Consider the following 20,263-nt stretch of genomic DNA (forward strand, 5'->3'; position numbering starts at 1 on the left):
CTCCTGCTCCAGCTCCTGTAGATGATGATGATGATGATGATGATAATTCTGGCAAAGAAAATTGTGTTGATTCAATTTGAAAAGACTCAAATACTTGGGCGGGCAGCTGAAAAGATAGACAAGTTGTGAACTTGAGTGGGTTTTTCGTTCCTTCAAGTGGATATTAGAGAGTCAACCACAAGTCGACAGCTATTCAACTTGTTTGCCTTTCACCAGGCTACTCAGTCTCCCAGCCTTTCACCAGCCAAAAGAAATATGCAAAATAATTATGCTCTTGACCTAAGAATTAGATGAGGTAAAATATATATACAAGTATCTAAATATATTGTGTGCTTTGAGGTCTTTTTAATGCGAGTTATATTCACGTATTTGATGTTTTAAGTTAAAACAAAATAATGAAAGATAGGAAGGTAATATTAAATTGTTTAAAATAGTTATTTTGGGGAACTAGGAAAGCTTAAAGGGCCCGGTTAATACCTAGGAATTCTATAAAGGAAAACGAAATATTAAAACGAAGACAACCCTAAAAAATCTTCTTTAAGAAAAATCGAATCGATGGGAAATATTTATTCCTTCCTCCCCTCCTCCAACCCTGGAGAAAATCGTAAAGCACGCGGCACATTTTATTTTCTTTCTTATCTGTAATGATAGATGCCACGCCTACACGCAACATGCCCGCAGGGCGGGTGAAGAGGAGTGGAGGGGAGTGGGTAGGAGGACGTATTGTACAGACAACAATTTACAATAAATGGAGTTAAAAGTTACAATTCAAACGGTTTCCGCGGGGCTACAGCCTGCCATATTGTTGCCGTTGTTGCTATTTTAAACGTGCGATAAGCCGACGCAATTTAATAGGAAAAATAACAATAAAATACGGGACAAGCGAGACAGGAGCCACACGTTGGTGGAAGGCATCCTGCCTCTGCAAACAATCGAAAAATAAATGTCGTAGGGGATGCAGGACTCCCCCTACCCCCCCTATCCCCCCGGGGGACAAGGACACGAGAGAGAGCAGCGTGCCGCAGCCGCCAATGTCGTCGTTGAGCATATGTAAATATTTGCATAAAAGGCGACACCATCTCCAACCCACAAAAACATCAGCAGCAGCAGCAGCAGCAACAACAACAGAGCCGGAAAATCTGGGACTCAGACTAATGTGGGCATAATAGCTTTCGATTATCGAAAGAAGAGAGAGCGAGGGATGCGGAAGGAGCAGCGTGGAAAAGGTTCCTTAAATGACGGAATCTTTTCCGTCTTTAATACGAGTTTATTCCTTTGAAGGGAAACACTTCTGTGAAAATATTAAAGATGTAACCCAAAAGGAAACCAGCTGGAATTTGTACATTTTCGTAAGAGTCCAAAGTATATATTGCAGGTATTTGTTAGGTATTTATTCCTTGATATTTCTATAAAAACATTAATTTACTTATAGCTGAGTTATGTTTTTTGAGCAATATGTTGTGTCACCAAATGTTAAATGGTTTCCATATAAAACCAGATCATGTATACTAAATATAAAACTATCTTTTGAACTCTTAAGTTAAATTAAAGTATTTCGATTTAGGAACACTCTAAGCCAAAGAAATCCATTAAGTAAACCCATAAATTTGCTTACCAAAAAGCCTTTTTTAAATGTCCTCATTACCCACTAAAGAATTACTTTTATTTTACATACGAGAAATGCATTTGCAAATATTATCACAAGAATGTTTGAAGATTCCATTTTGGGCCAATTTTTCCCAGCCAATTCCACAAAATAGTAGCATACTTTCGAGCACCAAGCGAGGAAAAACAAACGAAAAGCTAAGAAAAACGTAGAACATTCTTTATGCATTCCGGCCTGGAAACGCAGTTATGCCTTTTGGTTAGGAGATTATGGGGGCGTGGCAGCCATATAATGAAAAGGGAGGCCAACATATGCGAGTACGACGAAAAGTTTTTTGTGCAGAACATGCCAGCCATACTCTTTATCTTCCGCCAAGGATGGGAGAGAGTTTATTAAGGAGGCGGCACACCCAACGAGGAGAAAGACCAAATATATATGTGCCTGGAAAAATGCGAACAAAGAAAAGGGTGGGGGTGGGTGGAAAAGTTGTAAGTGCATTTCGCATAAATGGGAAATTGTTCAATTTATCGGGACAAACACAAAGAATCGAAGCTAGGAACGTGGCCAAGGAATAACTTTACGAAATTGAAAAGATAAATATTTTCCATGCTGGTCAGCCACAAACTTTGCGCCAATAACTGAAATTTAAATAAGCCAACTTGCTTTTCCATCTCCACCCTCATCCCTTTTCAACCTCTGTAATTGCCACAAATGAGGCATATCAAATTTGATTTGATTTGAGCGTTTAAGCCACAACAAGGACAACAATGGGAATGGGGATAACAATCGAAGGACAACACTTAAAGCGCAGTAATCTGGGGACGAGGGAGGCGGAATGATAAAAATATCAACAAGCCAGCAATAAAACATTCGGGGAGTGGAGTGCGGATAAGAGATCTGAACAGAGGCATCCAAGTGAGCACTGGCGGAGGAGTATTGTCCAAATGACATCAATAAAATATTTAAACCCCACAACAGAGCAGAGAAGAGAAGAAAAAACCCAAGAAAATGGAAGAGGAGGGGAAGAACTCCACTTGAGTGGCGCCGTGGCAAACGAGCTTAACGGGATAAACAGGAATAAGGATGTGCAGGAGGACTCACTTGAAGCTGGAACCGGAGACGAAGTCAATCCAGAGTGGGAGCTGCTCGTCTCGGTTTCATCCTCCTGACTTTGAAGTGGAATGTCGGAATTTGAATTCAATTGCAATCGCTAACCAATCCTCCCTCTTACCACTTTTACTTTTCCCAGCCATATTCCATGTTTTTATTGCGGCTTCCTCTTTACTCTCTCTCGCTGTTCTGCCAGAATCATTTGTCGGGCCAGAAGGCTCCTGCAAAGGCTTAGACTTGTTAGCAACGGCTTCGAGCTGTTTACGGGTCTTAGGAGGCAGTTGGAGGTCTAAGAGGGTTCCGAGGGATGGAGACAGGACATAAGTTTGTTTTGCCACTGCCTTGATCCGCTCAAGAAATCGCGCAGGCCAATCAGGAGGTGGGAGAGGAGCTGGAAAGGACTCGCAGATGGGTTCCCGATGATAGGAAAGTCATTGAGATGGCAGATTGCAAATGGACATTGAGGGAAATTGTGGAGACACTAAAGGATGCTGCTACTTCTGCTGCTGATGCCTTGGTTTCCATTTCATGTTTTTGATTTCTCATAATTTGTGCAGTGCTCTCGGAAAATGTTTCGTCTCTGTAATCATTTCCCTTTGAAGAGCCCGAATCTCTTGCTCAATTTTTGCTGCCAGAAATTTACATATTTTAATCAGAAATTGCCGATTTCCCAACGGCAATCAATTCGCCGACATCGTTTCGTTTTGCTTTACTTTTTGCCTCAGACGCTGTGGAGATTTCATCTTTGATTTGGCGGCCAGTTTGCAAATTTCTCTGCAGAATTCCAGCTTTAAAATGGAACTAATCCCGTGTCTCCGCCGGGGATTTGCTGGACGTCAAGTGTCCGCCATCGTCGCGACCAAAGATCAGGGATTTTCGCGGCGGAATGATAAATGACTCGCGTGTGGACTTCGCATTAAAGTGGATTTCTATTAATGGTCCGCCCGCGCCCTTCTCTGGCTGTTACCGAGTCAATAAAGTATTAAATTGCCTTTTAATATGCCACATGGCTTAATGAGCGCCCCTTCCTGATGGCCGACAAGTTAAGTGTTTTACAGCATTTTCCCCGTGTACTTATGTTAATTTCTCATTGCGCCCGGAATCTGTCTGTGGCCTGTTAATGCGTTCAGGAAATTTTACAATTTTAATGCAAATTTAATACAATTAGACGGCACGGAAGCACCGAGTTTAAAGCGGAAAACGAGGGGAGAGGCCAGGGCTCAGGAAAAACCAATAATCTGGCTGAGCAAACTTTCTTTGTGGAGGGAGATAACGAGAACGGGAAACCCGAAAATGCAATTGGGACATAAATTTCCATTTTCGGTTCTATGCCCTCGAGAGTTGCCAGTAATTTAACGCTAAGTTTTCCGCTCCGGCCGCCTGCCTCTTTTTGGGGCCACAATAAAATAGTAAACATGAATAAGAAAATAAGTCGCGCAAAAAAATGAGAAAAGGAAAATTTTTGCTAAGTGTCCCCCAGTCCCCACTGTCCCGTCTGCGTCTCCAGTTGACCACGGACGAGTCCGAGTTTTCCGAAAAAGTTTTTCAGCCGGGACAGAGGGGGGGGGGGGATCCTCAATTTACGTTGCTTTGAGTGGTTTTTGTTTTCCTATTTATCTTGGCCTGGTTACCAAGAACTCCAGTCGCCTCAGTTGAGCCCTTTTCCAACTCGCTTTTTCCCTTTTTTTCGGCGGCTATTTAATGTCATCATAAATACAAATTCAACTGGCTGAAAGCTTCTGCTCTCGCCTGTGTTCCTATTTCTGTTCTTCAACTTGAACTTCGCGCCTTTGGCCCTTATATTTTTTTGTGGTCCACATTTAGTTATTTTCGGCGGCTTTAAGCCCTCGTGCCGCTGCAATTCTATTAAGCGGACTCAGCCGCAAGTGGCCAGAGCCAGAGTATTGCCTATAAATTTCAGCTGTTATCAGGCTAACCCGTCCACTTATTCATACACGTGCTATGCCAGGCAGCTGCTCGGAAAACCGGGGAAAAGCTGGCCCAGACTGCATTATTTAGCATTTTTGCCCAAGGCAGAACATAAAACTATCAGGGAGCAGCAGGGCTTACAACGACACGGGAGTACACTTCAAAGGCGGATAAGTTAAATGAAATTATCCTTAAAGTCCTGCTACACTATATTTACATTTAAATATATTTGCTAAAATATTGATAGTATAGTTTCCTATTTAAAATAATGCTTCCTCTTAAGCAGAGCATTTGGGAAAATACATCTCCCCTGGAGGGTATCCCTCATTGTAGCTGGAGGAATAGCAGACGCACTTGTTCCCGGGCCATGTCCTTGCACTTGAGCAGCACTAACAAATGCAATCAACGGAAAAACTCTGCTGCAGCAGCAGCAGCACGAGAGCACACGTACACCATTCCACTTCCGGAAGGGGATTCCCAAGCCCGCAACTAAAGCGCTACAAGTGCCGACTTCGCCTCGCGTTTTGTTCCACCGCCGAGTGCAAATTATTTATGCCACATGGGGGAATAACCCATCCGGAGCCAAGCCAGGAGAAACACACCTGGCCTGTGCAATCAAAGCGAGCGGTGAGAGGCAAATAACAAAAGCCACAATGCCACATTGCCACTTTCCACTTGCCACTTGCCACTTTCTACTTTCACTCGAGTGCAATTCGGCGACTGCTCTCTCTTTTTTTCCCCCCCAGTCCGGACCGGAAGTTGAAGTCCTTTGTTTTCATTTCCGTTATTTAATGCAAGTGCCAGCCAAGGCTGTTTGTTGCTATTGTTAGTCCTGCTTCAGGTGCCAGCTGCCTGGCTGCCTCCACTAACATAATATATGAGGGGGATCCCCTGATTCTCTCTCCTCTCATGATGAAAGTTCCCCCCGTTTTCAACAACTTTTAACGCCGCAAACTTGTTGGCACCTAGTTTTTACCTTTTACCTTCGCCTCTGCCGCCACTTGAGAAGAATTTGCATTTTAGTCTCCGTCCGTGTTTGTTTGCTGGCTTTTTGACTGCATTTTGAAAAATGTTTGCATTTTCCGCGGCGAACTTTCCGCCATCATCCTGCTCTATTTTTACACGGTTTCTCTCTCCAAAACGAAGTTAACCAGATTTTCATGTGCAGATAATGATTTTCGCTTTATTTGCATGCAATTTTTTTTCCTCCATTTTCCTTGCTTTTATGCAGTTTCCTTTTTTTATTTAACGATTTTCTAGTTTTCTCCGGAGTTGGTTTAGTGGCTGCATGGAATTTATTGCACACTTTTGTTCGTCGGGAAAATGAACTTGGTCTGAAGCTGAATTCGGGATAAAGGAGAGCCAAAGGAACTGGGAATATAGAGAAAAGAGTCCTTAAACAAAATGTTTATAATCCGCTTGTGAATATGAATTTGTGTAATCAATGGGAGGATTTTCAATGGCATTGATTTGGCATTAGTACAAGATTTAACGAGTTCATATGATTTAGAAGAGATTCAATAAATATCAGAAAAAATGTGGTATTTAAGGAAACCGGGGCTTGAAATCAAATCTTTGTAAATCATAAAATATAAATAAATATAATCAGTAATTACCACAGCTAAACGGTTAACTTATACTTTAACATAACCCCATTAAAAACATTTATTTAAAAGAAACTTAGCTGTTGCTTCATCAGTTTTGGCCAGTATCCTCTTGTCTTGGCCAATTGATTGGCTCAATATTGCTGAGCTGCTTACTTAACCCATTGATGCCCCTCTGTGTGCTAACAAGTTTGCTGCCGGCAACTTTTTGCCCAGCTGCTAGCTCAATCTGCTGGCACACACATTCCCAAACTAGCGACGGCCACAAATTGCTTTTTAATAACTCAACTAAGCCAACTCAACGCAGGCAAAACAACCTCAGAGTGTGGCAGCACCAAAAACAGCAAAGCCAACAACTAAGCAAACCTTCAACGGGAAGTTAAATGAAGGCAGCAACAATATCAACCAAGGCAACGCCAAGATACACAAAGACAAATAGTCCAAGGGAAATAAATCTATAAAATATTTGGAAGTTATAGGAGATCAGAAGGACTCTTTCTTTTATGGAAATTAACCTAAAATGTATGTAAAAAACTATAAATAAATAAAATAATTCGGTTTTTAGTAATCATTGGTACCTAATCTTTAAAACAGTTGATCCATATTGAGTTCTTTAAAGCCGCTGCAAAACAAGCACAGCATAAATAACTATAAAGCTAAAGCTACAAATATAAACATATTTTTCTTAAGAAAACTAAACTTTATAGCTTAAAAACATAACATAAGTTAAGTTAAATAACTCCAGATGTTCAAGCAAAACAAAAAAGAAATAACAACAATATCGAGAAACGAAACAAACTTGGGAAAGCTAAGTTTATATACCCTTTCAGTTGGCAAATAAATTATAAGATAGAATCGGGAATCGATTATGACAATAAATCGATATTTTTATATGACAATTTTATCGACAAATCAAAGCTTAAAAATCTCATAATTAAGCCAAAAGCATTAATTTTAATTTGGAAAGCATTTTTATGTTGGCTTTTATTGGATTAATAAAAGTGTATACTACATTTTAAATTTTAGAAAATTTCAAATTTTTCAAAATTTTGACAATTTTAATGACCCCTTATCGTTTTTTGTTCGAAATTTTATTTTTGAACCGGACATGTCTAGATCGAATTAGCTGTTAATGCTTATCAAGAATATATATGATGTATAGGGTCGCAAATGATTCCTTCATTACCTTTGAAGCTTCTGACTGGATTTATAGTACCCTAAAAGAGTATAAAAAGAAATTCCGCTCACATAGCAGTTAAAAAGTTATCAAGTTTCCTTTGAAAAACATTTGCATTTCGTTTTTCTTAGTGTAGGCAAATCTGAATTCCCAACCAAGACCACTCCCAGCTTCTCCTACTGCGGATGCTGCAAATCTCTGTTTCTGAATAGTTTCTCATCCTGCCGACACACACTCTTGATCCTGGGTGAAATGCACCGCCGTAACCCTTTCCCGCCTGTCGAAACTTTAAAACTTGAGCAATTTGTGAATTTAGTGGCAAAGTTTTGCATCAATTTTGTGGTTTTTCATTATCGTTTCGTTGTTCGTGCTGCTGTTGTTGGTGTCATTCCCACCCATTCAAAACTCATTCCGATTGTTGTTTTTCGGTGAATTGCATCTGCCGAGATAACTTGTTAGCCAACAGGAAAATGATAAACTGCCGAGACAAATATTGCAATCATTTCGGTCCAACATTATACACAGCCCACGCCCCCGCCCCATATTGTTTCTGCATGGAAGTAAAGTTTGCATTTTGGCAGTTTTAAATTAAGCCAGCTCAAACTATAATCAGGATCATCGTGGTAAATACTTGGTTAGAGCTTAATTGGAAATTCATTAAATAATACATTTAGACGACCGGTAAAACATAGTTTATATCAAATAATAGGGTGAGATTCTGGAAATAGTTTTTTGTTTTTATGGCGTAAAGAGAGCTTCAATTTATAAAATTTCAAGGGGTGTATATTAACTAGGGATGTCAAAGAATATTTGAAGGTCGATCAGTATTTTTGGGATTGATTAATATTCTGTTTAATATATTGGAGAAATTTCTGTTCCCTGAAAGTATTTGAACATTAAATGCTATAGCTTTCAATATTCCACATTTCCATTTGCAAACGTTGATGATATTTTTAACATGTTTCAAATATTCCTCCAAATACATCTCTATCATAAATATAAACCACTTAGAGACCTTCTAATTATGCCCTTGACGCGGTGCACCTCCTTTCTTCTGTGCTAACAAGGATATTAGTGTCAACATGTCTGCGACACATTTTGCGACACTGCAAACACAAGTATTTATATAAAATAAAAGCATGGGTGCCAAAGGAAATAGCTCTCGAAGCCTAGACGGCTCAAAAGTATGCTACGAAAAATACAACTACTAGAGGACGCCATCTTAGCAGACAGAAAGAGATGGCAGCGCCAGACAGCCATGAAAAGTTCCATATGCAGCAACAAACAACTTCCGTTTTTTTATTTTTATTTTTTTTGCTGTGTTGTGGTAATAAAAACTAATTAAATCTGTACGAAAAAAAGCATGGCAAACAAGGGGTGGGAAACGAGCAGAATCTCGCCTCCTTTCGCTCCAACTACCTATGGATATATGTATCCTTCCCTCCCCCCTCTCCCAGTAGTTGCTGCTGTGTAACATGTTTTAACACTTTGCGTCTAGCCGGAAAACAAGAGGCCAAAAAAGGATGGGGCGAAGTAAAGGGATCTGGCAGCCAGAGAGCAATTCAAATTCCCATTGAAAATTTAATAACCGAAAATGTTCGGAGCAGAAGTGGATTTTTCCTTTTCGGAGATTTTCTGCCGCTGCCAAATGGCTGGAGAGCGAGAGGAAAGAGAAGTCTATCAAGCGGTCTCTGTCTGCCCCTCTTAGCTGCTAATTGTTGTTGTTATTCATTTATGTTTTATGCGGCATTTCCCGCTCACGGTATTTGTTTTTTATATTTTAAGATATACTCTTCTCAGTGGATAGCATTGCCAGGACATGAAGCCTATATTAGTTCCTTATTAGGAGAGTTGGTATGAAATTTAAATAAGAATTTAAATTATGAAATAAAATATATACAAGAGTAAAAATGTAATTAGTATTAGTTAAATTATCCTTTCAGGATATTATAATTTCAATTGAGTATGCAGATCTATAAACCTAATAAAAACTAATATAGGAAAGCTTTCCGAATTAAAATTAATAGATTTTTGGTATAGTTATGAATTTTTTAAGAATTAATTTGTAGAAAAATTTTCATATATAAATAAAGATAAATATTGACTCAAAAAATGGTATTATATTCTTAGTCAGACGTTTAAAACCCGGTGAAGGGGTCATTTGTGACCCCATAAATCATATATATTCTTGATCAGCATTATAAGTCGAATCGATCTAGCCATGTCCAGTAGAAAAAGAAAATTAGAAATTTTTTCAAATTTCAAAATTTTTTTAAGTGATTACATCGTTAAAATTTTTTAAAAATCTAAGTACAATTTGAATCTTCTTAAACTTAAAATTGAGTATGCAGTTTTTTAGACCTAACAAAAACTAGTATAGAATTCTTTTCCGATTAAAACTTAATGCATTTTTGGCTTAGGTATGAAGATTTCCGGGATCAAGCTTTAAGGGTATACAATTGTCGACTTCCTGAAGTGAGCTTCTTTATTCCTTCTTGTTGTATATAATTTTTTTTACTTTTTCTTCCTGGCACTTGCTGACAAAAAACTTTGCCTGGCAGACAGAGGCAGCGTGCTCTTGTCCTTGGTGTTTTTGTTTTTGTCGCTGCTGTTGCAATTATTATTGTTGGCACTTTTGAGCCGACATTGTTGTTGCTGCTGCTGCTACTACTAAGTAATAAGCAACCGCAACAGCAAAGTACCAACAAAAACATCAGTTAGTAGCTACTACCAACAGCAACAACGAAATCAGTGCAGAAGTGTCGACAAACGAAAATGTAATAAAATTGTTGGCAAACTTCCGAGGCGCGACGAGTGCCAACAGGAAAATGGTGGAAAGCACACACACACACACATCTAGACACAGCCACGGTGGCAAGCAGGTGTAATTGAATGGCCTAGACTTCCGCTTTTCCCGCATTTCCCCCGGGGAAACTCTTCCGCTTTTGGCACGAGACCTGAAGTGAGCAGCGTTGTCTGTCGCCTTCCGAAGGATTTTCCTCACGAAAATTTCATATGCATTGTGCGCGAGCATTAAATGTGATAATTGTATTAATTGCGCAATGGTTTCCCACAAAAGCCAAGGAAAACAATGTGGCCGGGACGGAAGCAAGCAATTGAGGAAAATTTAAATATCAAAAGGGAGTCGGAGATATAATGAATTAGCTGGGAAATGACTTTAAGCATTTATTAAAACACTTTAAGGTAATAAACCTACAAGAATTTTGATCAGAATTTAATTACCAAACTGAAAAACAAATTGAAATAGGGAAGCCATACTTAATTACCATTTAATAGAGGCCATCAAATGGGATTTTGGCTAGTTTATGACTCACTCAGTGCGGAAAAGTCACGCCTGCGGACACTGGAGTAGAAACTTCAAAGGCTTACAAAAGCCTCTGGGCGGAAATGCTAATTTGATATTTTATTGACTCGGCCAAGGAAGCTCGCCACAGACACTTTAAAATTAAATGCAAATTTGCCAAGGAGCAACAGACAAGTGAACCTGGCGGAGTCATTTATCATCCTGCCAGGCATAGCGATTCTTTTAAGCTTTGGTCGCGACGACGGCGGACAGTTGACAGCCTGCAAATCCTTGGAGGATAACCAAGGCGTTGACACGGGATTACTTCCACTTTAAAGCGCCTCTCAGCAGTGCCGAGCCTAAAGGTGGAACTGCAACTGACCAGCAAATGAGATCAAGGCAATCACAAGGCTCAAAGCCTGGATTCAAATCAGAAAGTGGTTTCGAAATTGATTGCCGTTGGGAAATCGGCAATTTCTGATTAAAATATGTAAATTTTCTGGCAACAAAAATTGAGCAAGGGATTCGGGCTCTTCAAAGGGGAATGATTACAGAGACGAAACATTTTCCGAGAGCACTGCACAAATTATGAGAAATCCAAAACGTGAAATGGAAACCAAGGCATCAGCAGCAGCAGTAGCAGCATCCTTTAGTGTCTCCACAATTTCCCTCAATGTCCATTTGCAATCTGCCATCTCAATGGCTTTCCTATCATCGGGAACCCATCTCTGAGTCCTTTCCAGCTTCTCTCCCTCCTCCTGATTGGCCTGCGCGATTTCTTGAGCGGATCAAGGCAGTGGCAAAACAAACTTATGTCCTGTCTCCATCCCTCAGAACCCTCTTAGACCTCCAACTGCCTCCTAAGACCCGTAAACAGCTCGAAGCCGTTGCTAACAAGTCTAAGCCTTTGCAGGAGCCTTCTGGCCCGACAAATGATTCTGGCAGAACCGAGAGAGAGAGTAAATAGGAAGCCGCAATAAAAACATGGAATATGGTTACGAAAAGTAAGAGTGGTAAGAGGGAGGATTGGTTAGCGATTGCAATTGAATTCAAATTCCGACATTCCACTTCAAAGTCAGGAGGATGAAACCGAGACGAGCAGCTCCCGCTCTGGATTGACTTCGTCTCCGGTTCCAGCTTCAAGTGAGTCCTCCTGCACATCCTTATTCCTGTTTATCCCGTTAAGCTCGTTTGCCACGGCGCCACTCAAGTGGAGTTTTCCTCCTCCTTCCCCATTTTCTTGGGTTTTTTCTTTTTTTCCGTGAATGCGATTCTCCCAGCCCCTTCAGAGTCCCGCTTTGTTGTGGGGTTTAAATATTTTATTGATGTCATTTGGACAATACTCCTCCGCCAGTGCTCACTTGGATGCCTCTGTTCAGATCTCTTATCCGCACTCCACTCCCCGAATGTTTTATTGCTGGCTTGTTGATATTTTTATCATTCCGCCTCCCTCGTCCCCAGATTACTGCGCTTTAAGTGTTGTCCTTCGATTGTTATCCCCATTCCCATTGTTGTCCTTGTTGTGGCTTAAACGCTCAAATCAAATCAAATTTGATATGCCTCATTTGTGGCAATTACAGAGGATGAAAGGGATGAGAGGGGAGATGGGAAAGCAAGTTGGCTTATTTAAATTTCAGTTATTGACTCACAATTTGTGGGTTAACTAAAATGACCAGCAGTCTGTTTAATGAAGTTATTCCTTGGCCACGTTCCTAGTTTCAATACTTTATGTTTGTCCCAATAAATTGAACAATTTCCATTTTATGCGATATGCACTTACTCACTCCCCTACCCTGCGAATATTTGGAGTTTTTTCGTATTTCCAACCCAATAAGGACCTCCTGCTCATCCTGCGGCAAGGATAAAATGTATGGCAAGCATGTTCCACAAAATAAACTTTTTTCCCCGGCACATGTGTTGGCCTCATCCCACTCCGGCAGGATCTGAAGGAGGCATAACTCTGTTGTTAGGCTCGCGAGGCATTCGCAAAGAAATTTGCTCCCCATGCCCGCCGTATTGTTTTCTTTTTTGAGGCTGCCAAAAGTATGCAGTCGCAGCTGCATCCATTCTGTACAGGATTCCGAGGGTTTTCCGAAGTTTTCAACAATGGGCGAGGAATAAAAAGGACTCGCGGCGAATACAATGGATGGATAATGCAGTGCGACTCGGTTTCTTTAAGCATGTCGTAAATATTTTGAACAGTTTTTGGCCCAATAATGGAATTTTTCCATTTCCTTCGAGGTTAATTTAGTTCATCTTTTACTTTTGCTTACTTAAGTTCGTTAACTTTACATAAATTTGGAGACATTTCCTCCTGCCAGTCGCAGTGCACTGCGGAAATTGTTTTGAATACTTCATTTCTGCATTTTTTCCCCCTGAAATTTATTTATTCGTCGTTTTTCTGCCATCATTCTTGGCCAGAACTTTGTCCTAGCAGATTGCACCCGGGGAGGCGGGGAAAGAGAACTGTGCGAAAAAAATAGGAAAAATCATTTCCCTTTTATGCAGATGAGTCCGGTATTTCAGTGTCCTTTTCTGTAATGAAATTGACATCTCGTGCCGCGATTCAAGCTGATTCCATTTTTGTTCCGCTCTGTTATGTTCATTTTGCCTTTTGAATTTCCTCATAAAGTACGCTTTTCTTTCACAGCATCCTCTTGCGAGAGATTTCAATTCAATTTCCGCATTTGTTTGGCTCATTCTATCCCCACTCCCGCTCTAGACAGTTATTAAGAGAATTCCAATGTTTTGTTACAGGATTATAGTTATTCATCTTCCCCACAACTATTGTATTCATTTCACCATATTATCCAATGATAAAATCGATATCCGCTGGCGACAATAATTCGTAAACTTCAATAAACCATTATCAGGATCGTCCACATCCGCTGGGATGCCTCATTAACCGTGGCAGCCCCGGTTGCACTTTCAAATGATTAAAAAGCGTAATGAAAAATGCATGCTAAAGTTTGGTGCGTTTGTGTCATTGAAATTCAAGTGACATACCGCCACGCCCACATCCCCGATTCCAGCTCTTAAACCCTCAGACATCACACGTCCGCATAATAATTAAATTGAATATGGCAATTTTACGCAATTTCACTTGTTTTTTATACCCTGACTAGGGGTATGCTAACCTCTGTTAGAATTCTGTGAGGAATATCTTAAAGGAAGTAAGTATAAAAATCTAAAAGAGATTAAGGAAAACATATATGCTTCAGCTTTTCAATAATTTAATTGATCTTAAATAATTTATTTTACATACTTTCAGAGGGTGTTTAAGCTTCGTTAATTCAGAGAATCCTGACTTCCAAGCTTTGTTTTTCACCGCTTTTATTATGGCTGCAGGTTGTTGTTGGAAAGGGCATAAAAAATGGATACAATGAAATTGCATAACGAATAAAATGCGGTCGCTGTGAATTGGTCTTCCTTACCAGCTTCAAACCAATTGCTAGATCAGAGCGGAAAAAAAACTGCATCCAGGTTAATTGTTTATTAATGTTTCGTATTTTTTTCGGTTTGCAAATGATGTTTGTTTTTGTTAATATTAATGTTTGACGTTGTTTGCGCGGGTGTTGTTTAATTTGGTTGCTAATTAAGCATTTAACACATCATTTTTGTTCCCTGCTGATGCATTTAATTTTTTGTATTTCAATTTGCTCACTTTCATTAACGTCGTCGAGTGCCTTGGCCGCCCATTCAGTTCCTTTATTTGTCTTTTTCGGATTTTATTTAATTTAATGCCTCAGTTACAACTCATTTTATATGCTTAAATACATGATACATAAGTGTAGTCCGTGTACGAGTGTGTTTCTGTATATATATATATGCATGTCTATAACTGTATATGATGGTATATATTATCTATATATATATATATATTTCGTGTCTTCATTTCAATGGTGTCCATAGCTCTGCTTTTAATTCAAATATACTTCTCACAATTCAACATTATTCTTTGTGTGTTTTTAAATTTTACGCAGTTAAAGCAACACAATTATCGCTTTTATTATTTTAGCTTAATGTTTAACATTCTGTTTTATCTTTACATCAATTGTGTAAGCCTTTAGTACATCATAATGTAAATTTTGTTTGTTGAAGATGACCAGAAGAAGATTGGATCTCATGAGCTTTTGGTAGGAAATGTGAGGTAAACAAAACAAAGATGAAGCTTTACTATTGCGGAGAGACACTCTTTTACAACAAACTAAAAGGCTTTGTAATTATTTGGCATTCGTTGCTTATTATATATACGTATTTATTATTATTTCTTTTACCGTTTCATTAATTCTGCCTTCAAAGCTATCGTTCACTTAAATTGTAACTTTAAAATGAATCCAAATGTTGCAAAATGTCCTCAACTTGAACTCAACTGACCTATATCTACAAAAAATATAAACGGTAAAGGTAATTTCGTATTCTAAGTACTTCGATTTCCATACTCGATATGTGTGCGGGCTTAGTTACCTATTTTATTTTGCATTTAACTTGCAATCCTTAAGGCGTCTATCTGAATAAATATTTAATTGGGTGTTTGCTATCTTATATGCATGTTTTGTGGGTGTCAGCAGCGTTTGACGCACGATTATATAGATAGATGTGTATTTATATATATATTTATACTTAGATCGTGTCGTTTACTATGTGATTTAACTATGAAACTTTCTCAGTTTTGAAGCACAGCATTGAAAGCAAAACGAAATTGCATTTACCCTTTGGTTGGTTTTTTTTTGTCTTAACTCCTATACATAGCTGTGGTTATGAGTGTACTATATAGATTCCCGATCAGGGTCGTGATTGATGGATATACATATGGTGTCTCATATATATATATATACGTTCGTGTTCTATATATATATGGGGGAAGGGCGGATCGTAATCAGGGTCTGTTTCACTAGGGACTATTCGAGTACATGTATGTATATAATTTCGTTATATTTAATCGCTAACTGTACCGCAAAAGCCTTATGTAGGTGAAGTGTAGGTGTGTAAACTCTAGGCTAGATTTGCTTTAACTAACACAGACTTACTCTAGGGCCAGAACCGATGGCAGTTCGGAGTGTTAACAATAGTGTCGGGATGATGACGAGGAGCAGCAGCCACGCAATGTCCACGGAGGGATTGTGGCCACCGCTGGATTCCGCATCCGCCTCGTTGCCATTGCCGGTGGCCAGCAGCGGGTTCTGGGTCTTATCTAGGAAGGATTTTTGTTCAGATAAACCGATTTCGTTCAAGTTCGACTGATATCGCGTATCTGAATGAATGGCGGGAATGGTGGACATGAAATGAAATAGAAGCACAAAGAAGCCATAGAAGTTGTGTGAGAAGGGGATAGAGTGACGAAGTGATTTCAGAAGGGTGCTGGGCTACAAAAGGATATCTAAGCTGTTTACTCACTTTTATCCTGTCCAGAGATGGACCGTGTGGAGTCGGATCCTCCATATGCGTAGTTGTTATTGATCCCGTTCTCTCCCCAATGCGAATCCGTGGAATACAGACCCGCTGAGGCAGTCGTTGGCGGATAGGAGACTGCAACAAAGGTTGATTGTTTTGTTTATTTAAAAATAAAGTATAAATTATATTCTTAAAGTAGAAAGATATATTATAAATTTATTTCAAATCTTAGGATACCTTATTAAAAAGTTTTTAAAAATGTTTAATTACTTTCTAAGTAACAAGATTTTATAAACCTAAATAAACCAACTTTATTTTAAGATAAATATCAAGTGAAACAAGAAAAGAAACTATGTTCAGGAACCCGAAGCCTAGACAGTTGCAGTTTGCAATTAAAATTTAAGAAATTTATCGGAAATCGAACTAAGTTAAAATATTCACATTTTTAAAATTAATATTTATTTAATTTTTATATGACAATTTTCCCCATAAATTCCAAGTTTTATAATCTCATAACTCAGCCAAAAAAGCATAAATTTAATTTCGGAAACCTTTCCTATGCCATTTTTTTATTAGGTTTACAAATATGCAAACTCAATTTAAAATTTAAAAAATTCACATTTTTGCATGTAACCCCTTATAAAATGTTGAATTTTTGAAAAAATTTTTAAAATTTATTTATTGATTACACATGGCTAGATTGACTAGTCTATTAATGCTGATCAGAAATACATACATATATGTATATATGGTTTATACTGTCGGAAATGCATTCCAAGCTTCTGATTGAAATTATTATTCCCTGCAAGATAATATATTATATTTATTGAGTTTTTCTGCCATCATTTCTCTATATTTTCTGATAAATGTATGTATACAAATTGAATTTCTTGCTCTTTTTCCCCAATGTAATTGCCGTAAAATTGTCCACAACTGATATATTTCAATAGACAATTTAATTTTATACGGCCTCTGCACTGTATTGTGTTTTCATTTACTTTGAATTTATTCCAGTCCACAAAGATATACATCACATTGATGAACAATAACAACATTGAATATTCTATTTGCTGGGAAAAGTTTTTGTTTTCATAAAATTTACATTTTTCCAATTGAGAATTTTCAGCACGTTTCATTTCATTTGTTTTGCTATGCGTGTACAGTAATTTTTCTTCTTATTTCAATTTTGGTGCAATGAGTGAAAGTTCAGTTCGTTTTTTTCCAGCTCTGTATAATTTTACATTTGTGTCTTTTTGCATTTTATACGCCTCGGTGGATTATGCAGAATGCTAATTAATATATATATTCATAATAATGTGTCAATATGCACATTTTTGCCTACCATAGAGTTGTTCATAATTAAAACCCTTCGACTGGCTCGCTGTCATTTCGATTTGTTGCAATTACATTTCCAGCAATGATTTTCAAGCGCAGCTATTTTGCAAAAATCAAAGCTTCTGCACTAAATTATTTAAATATGTGAAATCTATTCGGGATGACATTTAATGATGGAATGCATTTTCAAAATTTAAGAGTAATTACTATTCAAATGTCAAAATGTGATGGAGGGATTTACCATGATGAACCTATAGAACCTGTGGCATTTTTGGTAAAAATAGTTCATAGAATTATTTATACCATAATATATAGTAAGGTAGGTAAGGGCAAATGAAAAATGCTTCGAAATATGTAAATAAATATGCTTAAACTTTCGTTTTTATTTTGCTGAATATAGATAGATTGTATTCTATCCCGCCATTACGGTATCCGTGAGCATTTTCTGAAGAACTGTCTCCGCCTGACTCCGCTCTTCAATATGATCTTCAAAAGTCTTATCCATACATCGAACGCTGTCCACTTGGGTATTCTGAAGATTATTATAGGCTGAACTAAGGTCTACGAGATTCTGTGCCGGTTGCTTGAATTTATCGAGAGCTTCTTCCACGGCCTTTAGACATTCTTTGGGTTCGGTAGTAGGACAATTTTCGCCAGCACGGATCAAATCCCACATGGTGTCTCGAAGACCCTTGAAGGCTCTATCCAAGTCCCGATTGAAAACAATATGAAGCCAGATAAATTCATTTGCACATTGATGCATCTTCAGGAAGTAGCGCTGGTTGACCACCTCGGTGACATTCAACGCGATTCGAGTGCCTTGACCGTAATAGGACTTTGAAGCTTGTAGAACTTTTTCCGTCGCCCAATACTGACACTCCTCTTGAGTTCTGTCTAATAAGCGAATGACTTCTTGCTGCTGTCTCTTCAGATCTCTGAGATTCGCATCCATTGGCCAACCAATGACTAAGGACGTCACATTTGTCACTGCTTCCAGTAGGCCTTGTCTCCTCTTCTTCTTGGTAACATCGGCCAGATATTCAAGACATCTCGTCAAAAAGTACTGGAAATGGTTCTTGAGTTCGGAACTTTGTATGGTATTACTATTTTGAAGATCATTGGTTTGATGAAGAACTAATAGAGTAATGTCGGTTTGTCTCTGATTTATGACAGAATAATCAGCCCAACTTCCGGCAAGGATCAAGAACAGGATTAGGCACGTACTTTGCTGCATTTTTCCGGCTTTGTACCTTTGCTGCCAAAGTCCAGGTACTAACTAATAGATATCTTGTTTTAAACTTGGTTAAGTATTCGGTCAATGTTTACTTAGCTGGCTCATTGTGGAATCTTACAGCACAATTTTTCAATAGTATTAACTAAATATTAGCTTACTCCGATTGTTTACATTGTAAGTTAATTGAAACTGTTTCTAACCTATATATTCCTACGTGTTGTGTAATCCGAAATATATTTTTATACCCTTACAGGGTATTATAATTTCAGTCAGAAGTTTGCAACGCAGTGAAGGAGGCACCTCCGACTATATAAAGTATATATATTCTTGATCAGGACCAACAGCCGAGTCGATCTAGCCATGTCCGTCTGTCCGTCTCTCCGTTTCTACGCAAACTAGTCTCTCAGTTTTAATGCTATCTGAATGAAACTTTGTAGTTAGCCTTCTATATACTCTCACTCGTATATATGTCGGAACGGGCCGGATCGGACGACTATATCATATAGCTGCCATAGGAATGATCGGAAAATTTTTACATAAAAATTATAACAATTTCAGTTTTCAATAGAATTGGATCAAATTTGAGATATAGCCATTTTACTATACTCCACAATTTTGCATAAAATTTTATGAAAATCGGACTACTATATCATATAGCTCCCATAGGAACGATCGAGAAATTAATACAATTAAATGTATAACTTTTTCAGTTTTCAGCAGATTTTCATCAAATTTAAGGTATAGCCATTTTATATTAGTTTTAAATTTTGTGTCAAATTTCATGAAAATCGGACGACTATATCATATAGGTGCCAAACAAACGATCGTTTGGTGTAGAGGAAAAATGCAAATCTGTGAACTGCAAATATAATATGTTTAGGTGAATGAAATGAAAACAGGTGTTACTTCATTGTTTTTAATCATAAATATATATAATTTATATTGTAGGGATTCCTACTCATAGAAGTTCAAGGTAAGTACACTAATCATATATTAAAAACTTATTTTACATACAAAAAAAAAACATGAATCATAACTAAGCCAAAAATGCATTAATTTCAGTTTTTATTAGGGTAACAAATCTGCATACTCAATTTAAAAATAAAAAAAAATATCAAATTTTCGTCAATTTTTCACCATTTTAACGATACCCCTTATAAAAATTTTAAATTGTCAAAAAATAAAAATTTATGCCGGACCTGGCTAGATCGATTCGGCTGTTGATGCTGATCAAGAATATATATGAATAATAGGATCGGAAATGACTCCTTCACTAAGTTTCAAGCTTTCGACTGAAAGATAGGCTTTGCTTAACTATTTGGTACATAGAGCGCTCTCCTCTGCGATTCTCAAGTCTTACACTTAAGCAAGGCTCTAGCTAGAGCAAGTTTAGTTTTCTTCTTCTTCTTTTATATAAATTACTAATTTAGTGCTTGGTGGTTGATAGACTTTGATCAAGTGGATGTGGCAACCATGGCTAGATCGAGTCGGCTGTTGATGCTGATCAAGAATATATATAAATAATAGGATCGGAAATAACTCCATCACTAAGTTTCAAGCTTTCGACTGA

General features: G+C 38.2%; 1 protein-coding gene across 2 annotated transcripts in view; it reads right to left on the reverse strand.

Annotated features, from left to right (window-relative positions):
• Window positions 1-14,437: 14,437 nt before the first annotated feature.
• DIP-zeta (Dpr-interacting protein zeta) overlaps window positions 14,438-20,263 on the reverse strand; it is a 28,866-nt gene continuing 23,040 nt past the window's right edge. The window contains exons 9-10 of one of the 2 annotated variants that reach the window (XM_086837387.1): window positions 16,128-16,259; window positions 14,438-15,984 (exon numbers count right to left, since the gene is read on the reverse strand). In XM_086837387.1, coding sequence (XP_086693513.1) covers window positions 15,746-15,984; window positions 16,128-16,259 — 371 coding nt within the window. In that variant the 3' untranslated portion in view covers window positions 14,438-15,745. Of the gene's footprint in view, window positions 16,260-20,263 lie in introns of both variants that reach the window. The other variant, XM_086837386.1, reaches the window with a different exon arrangement.

This window comes from Drosophila serrata, unplaced genomic scaffold (assembly GCF_035046125.1).
Source record: "Drosophila serrata isolate PLE 108 unplaced genomic scaffold, ASM3504612v1 contig_302, whole genome shotgun sequence".
NCBI lineage: Eukaryota > Metazoa > Arthropoda > Insecta > Diptera > Drosophilidae > Drosophila > Drosophila serrata.